The following is a 10,262-nucleotide window of genomic DNA, read 5'->3' as shown; positions in this document are numbered from 1 at the left end:
CATTACATCGGTACCAAATTGACCCTGCTGAACACAATACTCATTAACAGCATTCTCTTAGAACATCTTTTAATGACCAAAAAATAAAAAATCAAATAAAAAAATCAAAACATTTCCACTGGTGTCTTTTATTAAGTAATGCAAAATACAGTACTAATTATGACACTCCATGCATTTGAAACAATATAAATGCAAGCCTACAGAAAAATAAGTGACAAAGAAACCCTCAATTAATTTTGAGGTAGTGTACAGGGCAGAAAAGTAGAAACACAATGGGACAGACCAACCAAAATATCTGTATCATTTTGTGCATTTATCCCCGCCCCCCCAAAAATTGTTCATACTCCGAAATACATTTGTATTAAAGAACTTAGTGGGTCATTTTTGTTTCCATTGCATTTTTAAAAATATACTTCTTTATAACATCACCATTCTTGTACATCCTGCACCACACACAACCCAAACTTTTAAAGAATCATATAGAGATTTGATTTGTCCTTGTGATAAGGATGTTCTCTTTCTCTCGCCCCCCACCCTCCTCTCTTTTTATACCCTTCTCCTCCAAGAATTCAGGCACATGTGGCCTCATGCACAAAAAATAAATAAGAAACCTACTTGAAGGGGACAAAAAAGTGTCACTCGAAGCGCTTGAGAGTACTAAGGACAGTCTAATAAATACTGATTTGTTTATAAAAATATCTCAGGATATAAAAGTGGGCAAAGGGTTGGTATCCAAGATGGAAAAGTCATCGTCTGAAAAGTGCCGCGTAATGTTTTTTGTCCCCCCCCTTTTTAAATAATCAGATTTGGGTTTCCCCCATCCTTTTAAAACAGTACTATTGTGAATATGAATATATATTTTGTAATACTGTTGCTCAGAAGCCTACCGTATGCTAGAAGTATCAAATGTCACCTTTTGTCGTTGTGATGTTTGTCTCCTTATTGCAACTTTGGAAGATGTTTAATTGAGGAGGGTTCCGTACAATTGTGCTTTCGTAAGGCTGTCCTTCCGACTTAAGCCTGTACTTCCAGTCCGTTGAAACTGCTGCTGCTTGCTATGGAGGCTTGAATGGCTTCCTTGCTCAATGGAAGACTGGTGGATCTCTGAAGCCTCCATAGAACTCTGGTTGAGGGACTCGGCTGAGCTGTTCGGACTGACGTCAACGTATTCTCTTTTCAACACCGGGCTTCCGTCAATGCTTTTACTACTGCACACCTGGACTGTGATCCTTTCGTTCATTTTGTCTCTCGGCTCTTTCGTTTTGTAAGAGGAGGACAGCTTGTCCTGTTTGCAGCTAGTGCTGATGTCAATGTTCAGGCCACTGTCGGTCCTCAGGAAGCAAGAATCTACAAGCCTGCTCTGACAGATGTCGTCTCCCTCTGAGAAGCTATCGCCTTTGTAACTGGCGTAAATGGGACTCGACCGGCTGTCGGCTTTCTTGATGGGACTTCTGTAGTACTGCTCCGAGAAACTGCAGGGCGAAAGCCTGCCACTGTTCCTGTAAGAATACGCACCGATATCCTCAACGCTCAGCTGCCTCCAACGTCCCGGCAGGTCCTCTTCGGACAAGTTGGTGTTCCTGCACTCACTGTGCATCTTCTGCGATGCTAAAGCTTGTTGGGTAGTTATGGCCGAGAAATGATAAGGCTCACTTGCATAAGGCGACATAGTCCTAGTGAAGGTCGGGGAGTTGTTGTCGTCAGCCAGCTCCATGTGCTGGATGGACTTAGACTTTGCAAACCTCGGGCTCCCCTGGTGGTCATAACCTGAAGATGGCTTTCTTTCAAACATCTCATCCCGGCTGCTCAGGTAGATTGCTTGCTGAGAGGCGGTCAGCGTGCTAGCCTGGGCGTTCTCCTTCTCCTCAGACGTCACGCTGAAGCTGGAGTAGGAGCTAGAAGTTGGCAGAGAGGTAACGTATTCTGGGAAAGCTTCGTGGGAGAAGCTGGAATGGAAGCCATCTTCTTCGACGGTGCTGTCCGTGGAATTCTGGGACCTCAGGAACCCAACATCTTTGACTTGCATGTCAACACTCTGCCTCCTCTCCCTGCGTCTTTCATCAGGGCAGTAAAGAGCTGTATCGCTGCAGTAGATGTCGGACTTGTATTGAGGCCTTTGGGCAAGCTTTCCGACAGAGTCCTGGAAGGCGAGATCTCTGTTCGATGAGCTTGACAAGTGCGAAGAAAGGCTGTTTGGGTCAGGCTTTTCCAGGACCTTAGCAATGACGCAAGTCGGTATGTTGTCTGCAAAGGATGTATGACACAGAGGTACTGAGAGGCTGCATCCGTGCTTCTCCAGGTGGATGCTGACGCGTTCCTGAAATTCAGATGGCAGCTGTAATAAACAGGAGGTGGGAGGAGAAAGCTGGGTGAAATGTGGTCAAATCAGGAGCTCAGTAAGGCAGCAATAGCCAGCATGGCGCTGTTCAGATGTTGTGGAGTAGAATTCCCATCATCTCTGACCATTGGTCATGCTGGCTGGGGCTAATGGGAGTTGTAGTCCACAACATATGGAGGACACCAGGTTGGTGACTACTGTCTTAAGGCATCGTTTGTGACCCAGAAGCCCTAGCTACTGAAGGCCACAAATCTGACTTTTTTTTTTAAGGAAGGATGGAAACAATATAGTTGCATTCATCAGTGAAATATTAATTCAGGCACACAAAAATGGTTAATTGCCCTGCCTAGTTAAGGATTTTAGCTGCTTACTGAATGATTATCAGTAATTTGCAATGTTTTAACATTTATGCCCTCCCTTTCTTCCCCTCCTCTAACTCATACACTCTGCTGAGCCTTCACGGTTGAACACAGAAATGCACTTGCAAATTGTCAACCCAGAATTGCAAGCTTCTGTTTTCACTTGTTTTCGTTGTGAATGTAAAGCTTGTAGCTCTCATGCTTTGGAACAACACCCCAAGGACACAATTGCACTCAATTTTTTATAAGGGTCGGACTCAGCAATGGCCCCGACTACAGTGGGGGGAGGGAGGCAGGGAGGATAAGCACTCACATTGCTTGTGGGTTTATGGCGTTACAGTAGCGGATTTTGTGGCATCCCTGCACAACAAAATGCCGAAAGTAGCTTTCAGGAAAAGAGTTTGTTGCCATGACAAATATTTGCGAGAGAGGAGCTGTCCATGGCAGCAGGCTTTACTTTTTTAAACTGAAGTGTTTTGCAGGAGCAATGCACTGGTCTTAATTTGAGTTTTAGGAAAGCACTCATCTTGCCAGGAAGCCACTATTAGGGTTAAGGCACCAAATTCATTGCAGGGGGTGTGTTAAACCACACACAGTGCTTTTCTCTCTCTCTAGAAAAACAGGTGTTGGTACTCACCATGAAGTTGTTACAGTCTGTGCCACATTTTTTTAACAACAACAAAAAGAGGTGCCAGAACTGTGTACCACTGAGTACCCCCTGGGAAAAAAGGACTGACTACACATTAGTTTAACACTAATATGTGTGTGTGTTAAATTACACAATTGTGCTGGTTGCCCTTGAGTGTAAAATCCTTCTCTCACAAACAACAAGCGTGGGTCCCCAGTCCAGATTCTGATATCGGTACATGTGAGGTGAGAGTTTAACCATTTCCTACCCAATGCAACCCTGAGATAGATTGGGGGGGGGACCTGCTATTTGCATGGAGGGGGGAAGCTCTCAATGGGCGCTTTGCTCCCTATGCAAATAATAAATGTGAGGTGCCTGATCCAGTTTCAGACTGCAGCGGGAGACCAAGAGTTGATGCCACCATTAGCACACAGCTGTTGTCAGGGTCCTGATCCATATCAGCCTCCCCCCATGCACAATCCTATTCAGTGAAGTATCTATAGGGTATGACAGGTGCAATGGACCCCACCTATGAAGGTAGTGGTGGGCTTGTGGCTACAAGACTGCCCTAGCCTTCTGCTGCCTTCTCCTCTTGTTCAGTTCCTTCCTCTGGACCAGAGCTTTCCGAACTTCCCATGTTGAGGACACACTTTTTAGACATGCATCATTTCACGACACAGTAACTCAGTTTTCCTTGCAAACAGGAGGTTAAACTAACCCCTTTCCAGTCCCGGGAAGGTGCATGGGGAGCGTTTGCATGACACACCTACACACCGTAGCTGACACACTCACGGGTTGCGACACACAGTTTGGAAAGCCCTGCTCTGGACCCTCAACTCCTGACTCCTGGACCTGTGGTTGCTATTAAGCCTGTATCACTGCTAGCTTGAATAAAGACCTTACTCTGAAGTAAGCGCTGCTGTGTTCTGGGATGGAAGCCTGACAATAAGTACATTAGAACTGTACATGCTACATCAGACTTAAGGTCCATGGAATTCAGCACTGTGTCTCTAAACAGCCAACTAAACAGCACCAGGAAGTTCACAAGAAAGATCATGATTACTATGGCCATCCTATTCAGGGAGAGAATGTTGGGTGGGGTTAAACTTAATTTATTTTGGTCCAACAAGCATCACTGGGCTTGTTGGACCCTTGCAGTTTGGCCTTGCAGTCCTTGAGTTATGAAAAGACTTCCTTTACTTCCACCCTATCCTTGCTGCCTTGCCACCCAATAATCACAGGAATCCTAATAATAATAATAATAATAATAATAATAATAATAATAATAATAATAATAATAAATTTGTAACCTGCCCATCTGGCTGGGTCTCCCCAGCCAATGTCACACGTTAAAAACTCCCCTGAACAGGGCTGACTTCAGATGTCTTCTAAATGTCTGGTAGTTGTTGATCTCTTTGACATCTGATAGGAAGGTGTTCCACAGGGTGGGCGCCACTACTGAGAAGGCCCTCTGCCTGGTTCCCTGTAGCTTTGCTTTTCGCAATGAGGCAACTGCCAGAAGGCCCTCGGTGCTGGACCTCAGCATCCGGGCAGAATGATGGGGGTGGAGACGCTCCTTCAGGTATACTGGACCGAGGCCGTTTAGGGCTTTAAAGGTCAACACCAACACTTTGAATTGTGCTCGGAAACATACTGGGAGCCAATGCAGATCTCTCAGGACTGTTATGTGGTGTTATGTGGTCCCGGCGGCTGACCCCAGTCACCAGTCGAGCTGCCGCATTCTGGATTAGTTGCAGTTTCCAGGTAACCTTCAAAGGTAGCCCCATGTAGAGCGCATTGCAGTAGTCCAATTGGGAGATAACTAGAGCATGCACCACTCTGGTGAGACAGTCCGTGGACATGTAGGGTCTCAGCCTGTGTACCAGATGTATGCAGGAATGAGTGGTACACCATATCCCGTGGACTACGGTTCATATGTTACCCTCCACTGATACTGCGTTTGCCTTGCCATTATTTGCCCCTGCCTGCCCTCTCCCTTCCATTGCTCTTGAGGAGTAGAAGCAAGTCGCAGCAGCAGCAGCTGCTTAAGTGATTTTCAGAGATGCGTTTAGTTTACATTACCTCAGAAAGCTTATGTGCCCTGTCGTAATTCTTGCTACACTGGAGCAGCTGAGCAGCTAAGTTGCAATCCTTCCTATAGAGCTCCTGTAAAAATAAAAATAAAAATGATATGGAAAGAGAGATATAAACATTGAACACCCTGCTCCCTACAGCCGGCAATGAAATGTATGTATCTATAGATGTAATACCCCATGTATTGGGAAATACACCTATGGGCTTACAGTTCAATATAGTGCACATGGAATGGTAGAAAACTATTTTCAGGAACCTTGTGGTCTGAGGATGCCTTAGAGTCCAGAGAGCTTCACAGGGCTGCTGTGTGTGCTTTCGGGCTTCCCTATTTTAACCTGGCAACTGACAGACACATCCTTCCTTGTCCATGTGGGCGGGAACAAACAAGGATGACATCAAGGGGTTTAATGTCATCATGACCAAGTGCAATGGTTGCCATTGCTATCTAGTAGCCTTGTTTATTTTCGTGATTCGATGCAGTGTTGTAAAACATGCCAGCCGCCCACTATTACCATGCACAGCAATTTCTGTTTCCAAAACGAGAACGGAAAACAAAACACTATGCATTACTTTGCTACAACACTACTCGACTTATTTGATAAAAAAAACAACACACCACACAAAACAAAACAACTTGTTGTCTCCAGAGGCTCCTATTTTCCTCCTTTAATGCTTTGTTTGGGGAAAAATGAAAGCCGCACTGATTGAAGGTCGTTTGGACACACACAAGTCTGCTATCACAGAAAATAGGGGCAAACTGGGTTCATGACCACTTTCCTTTTCTACTTATTCCGGACCAGAAGAGGCTGGGATGCTGTGGCAGTGCTACAAAATCCATCGGCTTTCAAAGATGGCACTGGTGCCCAAACCTCACTAACACCCTGCAGCAAAGCAGCAAGGATGGTTCCATGGCATCATCCCAACATGCTGGTGACTCCCCTTATGGGCAGCTCTCTCAAAATTATGAATAGGTGACAATATAGAAACGAGATAGGCTCCCATGGTAACAGGTAGTCTAAAGTCTCAGCATCTATTGGGCTGACATGACCACCCAAACCCCTATCTCGGGGGCAGCCAACGGGGTGCCCTCCACATGCTTTGGACTACAACTCCCATGTCAGTCCTAGCCAGCCAGCATGGCTAGTGGTCAGGAATGATGTTGCTATCTCTTCTTTACTCTCCATTGTCCATCTGAATATTTTGTTAAATAAATTCCAGATACTGAATTCCAGATCTTCAGGGGCCCTAGTTGGGGGTTGAAAGAATATGTGATGGAGGGAATAGAAAAAATCAGGGGTGATCAAGCTATCATTCAATTCTGGTCATGAGGACTATATAGAGTGCTGTGGCATGCAAGTCTTGCTTGTGGGCTTCCCATGGCCACTGTGAGGACAGACCGATGGAGTAAATAGGCCTCCGGGCTGATCCAGTTGAGTTTTTCTTCTTTATTTTGCTTTTCTGTTTTAGACTCCAGTTCCCACCGTCCCTGACCACTGGCCATGCTGGTTGGGGCTGATGGGACTTTAAGTCCAACAACATCTGGAGGGCACAGGGTTGGGGAATGCTCCAGGAAGTTCATGGCAGGAAAGTTTCCTATCTCGTCCTGTCCCAGGTGGTGGCAGTGAAAGAGGGAAGAAGGGATGGGAGACTTTTCTTCCATTTTGTTCCTTAATTTAACTTACTTTTAGGACCCAGAGAGAATACAGGAGAAGCCTCAAGGACTAAACATGTTCCACATGCCCCTCAAAGGGCAGACTGATGCTGTTTACTTCAACCAGTATAGCTGCTGGCAATCTTTCTTGAGTAACAATGAGAACAATAATTTTGAATCGAATGAGCACATGCTTTCTGGCCTGAAGAACTGCTCTTCTATCACTTCCATCTTTCAGCTTGATTCACATATGCAATTAGCATTGTGATTGAAAATTCAGCTTGGGGACAATGGAGAGACTACCCCCCCCCCACTTGTTACTAAAAACCTACTCCTTGCATGGTACTCAACATAGCCAGGAGTGTTTTGTTTCAGTGAGGCTAACTGTGCTAATCACTGTCAGTTTGCATAAATTCAATTGCCATCCCTGTGTAGCCCGGGTGTGTATGGGTGAGGCAAGCAGCTAACAATGGTGTGACCCAGGGGTGCCAATTTGAATAAAATATTGGGTGGGGGCAGGTAAGCCCTGCCCTGCATAATCAATCACAAGATTGTACACACACCAGATGAATGGCAATGCCCATGAACTTTGAGGGAGGACTGGCCCCTTCAAATATTTTATTGGGGCCCCCAAAGGGACTTCGACCTCTAGGAGTTGGCTCCTATGGTGTGACCACCATGCTTCGACTGGAGAATGCAGCTGGGGGTCTTCTAGGTGTCTCCACTGTGTGGCCAGTGTTAGGACCACGAAAAAATATTGTATGGGGAGGGAACACACCCAGAAGAGATGAGATGCATTTCTGGGGTGGGTAAGACTTGTCCCACATGTTATATTTCCAAAAGAGAAATAACAGAACAGTATATTGATGGGGGGGGGGATATGTTTAGATCCTATAGTAAAGATTTTCCCTGAAGCAAGTCCTCTTGATCCACCCTTAGGATTGCAGCTCAGCACTGTCTTATTTCAATTCCCAATTTATGGCTCAGTTTTTTTATTTGCTTATGCAAAGTCATCATGAGGATCCGACAAAAGAGGTAGAGGATAGAGAGAGGTGTGTTATATCTTGGGGAGGGCCACCTCCTTCCTCTGGCGCCACCTATGTGTCTGGAATTTTCTCATGGATAAAAGATTTTTGGCAGCAACCGACTGGGGGTTGGGTGGGTGATTGAGAAGTAACACCTGAATTAGTCCTGGATTAGTTCTGGCGATTTTCACTGCCACATCACACACACAACAAATAGGACAGGGAAGGGGGACTTGCGGACCTCCCTATGTTGCTGTATTCCATCTCCCAGAAGCCTCAGCTAGCATGGCCAATGCTTAGGGATTTAATTAATTAATTTATGAATTGCTTCCTGCGAAGCGATTTTCAAAGCAATTTTCATGATAGACGATAAGGGCAATAAAAGCTTTGACAATGAATCATATGTAAAATAATTTCATATATATATATAAATGAGATGATGATGATGATGGATTTTGGAGTCCAACAACATCTGGAGAGCCACATGTTATCCACCCCTGAACTAATAGAGAAAACTTCTTAAAGCAGCCACACTGATACAGGTAAGTGGGATAATTGAATCCGAGTAGTTAATCCAGCAACCCACAATCTCAGATAACATATATTTCCACACGTGATCATGACAAATAGCCACTATTCAAAGTACTTACATTATCTTCTGACAATTTATCAATTGTCACCTTGGCTTCTATCAGATGGTTATTGAGCGCTATTATTTCGTGGCTTAAAGCTCTTTTTTCTTCTTCGTAATGTTGACCCTGCGTACAAAGACAATTCAATCAACGTCTTTCCCCTCACAACACGAGCTGTCAAATGCTGTTTCCCCAAGCTAAAGAGCAATTGTATGAAATGCCATTTCCACCCCCCCTTTCCGAATATTTCTTTTCCTCTGCTGTGTTCTCTTCCTTACTAAGCAGCATATGACGGAGAACTGAAAGCACACTTGTTTTGCTTTTTAAAATAATGGAACCTTGACATGGGGCATTTTCACACATCAGTTCACTCTGATTCCAAAGTTGGACATGTGGAATTGGTCTGTAATTCATACGTAGAACCTTCATTGACAAGAAAATATACATGCGACGCTCAACTTATGCCAGGTTGCCTTTTTGGGGATAGCGCATAAAGCCAAAATCGTCTATTGTCAAAACACATTGGGTTGAATGGCTGGTGGAGTTGCCAAAATCTTTCCCCCCCGGATGCCCGTCCCCTTTCTATTATTTAAAAAACTCTTTTTTGCCAAGTGTGTAAAGCTAAATGTGCACAAGTTAAATGCATGTAAGTTGCAAATGTACCTCATTTTTCTCCCATTCATGGCAGACACATTACAAGCCATTATTTCAGCCTATGATCCAAAGTTCAGTTTTATGTTCCTACGGGACACTTGTGTACTCCGTGGAAGTTCCTAAACCACCAGAGTGAAACGTGAGTTGACCTCCACAGCTGGATTAAAAATATCCCAAGGTTCTCAGTCTATGAAACAGGTGGAAGCTGAGCCACATGGCTGCTGAATCACATGAGACAGCTCTTGATTGGACTGTACCATTTCAGGCTGCAGGTAGGGGAACTGAATGTTTGGGTGTTCACATGTTCTAACCCACATAGAAAAGGGTCCCAGACAAACCTTCTCCTAACACCCCAATTTTCTATGTCTAGAATTAGATAGGAAAGGCATTGGTAGAGGCAACAGATGGACTGCCAGCATTAGCCTGACCCAGTCAGCCACTGGCACTGTAAAAGGAGACCGACTCCTTTGCTAAGCTGAAATTTTGATAGTATAGAATAGATAACAAACTGGGAATTTAGTAAATAACACCTGGCTTGGTGACCACCTCTTATCAGTAGATGCCATTGGGATGATCCTCAGGATGAAGAATATTTAAGCCCATGTCTTAAAGTTCCCTTTCGAATCAGTTGTTTCCCAGTCAAATAATTAATTTACACACTTTTTTTTTTAAGTGTGCAAGAGTCATTGTGAAAATAGGCTGGACTGGTTCTCTAGAGTCAGCCATTTGCTAAGTCTGGGAGCCTGCAAAGGCCAAATTAGGCAATCCATTCCGCACATTTGCTTTAAATATGGATGGCTTGTTTGCTGAAACGTGCTAATTCTGCAAAGCAGGGTATTCATCTGAAGTGTCTTGGGATCTGAAATATCTATTCTCTCTGC

General features: G+C 44.6%; 1 protein-coding gene across 1 annotated transcript in view; it reads right to left on the bottom strand.

The window, feature by feature from the left end:
- Positions 1 to 787: 787 nt before the first annotated feature.
- Positions 788 to 10,262, bottom strand: part of BEGAIN (brain enriched guanylate kinase associated) — a 185,763-nt gene continuing 176,288 nt past the window's right edge. The window contains exons 6-8 of the mRNA XM_083458738.1: positions 8,746 to 8,853; positions 5,408 to 5,491; positions 788 to 2,335 (exon numbers count right to left, since the gene is read on the bottom strand). Of these exons, the coding sequence (XP_083314864.1) occupies positions 962 to 2,335; positions 5,408 to 5,491; positions 8,746 to 8,853 (1,566 nt within the window). The 3' untranslated portion in view covers positions 788 to 961. The remainder of the gene's footprint in view (positions 2,336 to 5,407; positions 5,492 to 8,745; positions 8,854 to 10,262) is intronic.

Source organism: Podarcis liolepis (assembly GCF_965112155.1).
Source record: "Podarcis liolepis genome assembly, chromosome: 1".
NCBI classification, from domain to species: Eukaryota; Metazoa; Chordata; class Lepidosauria; order Squamata; family Lacertidae; genus Podarcis; species Podarcis liolepis.
Note: the sequence above shows the minus strand (reverse complement) of the source record. Positions and strands in the feature narration are given on the sequence as shown.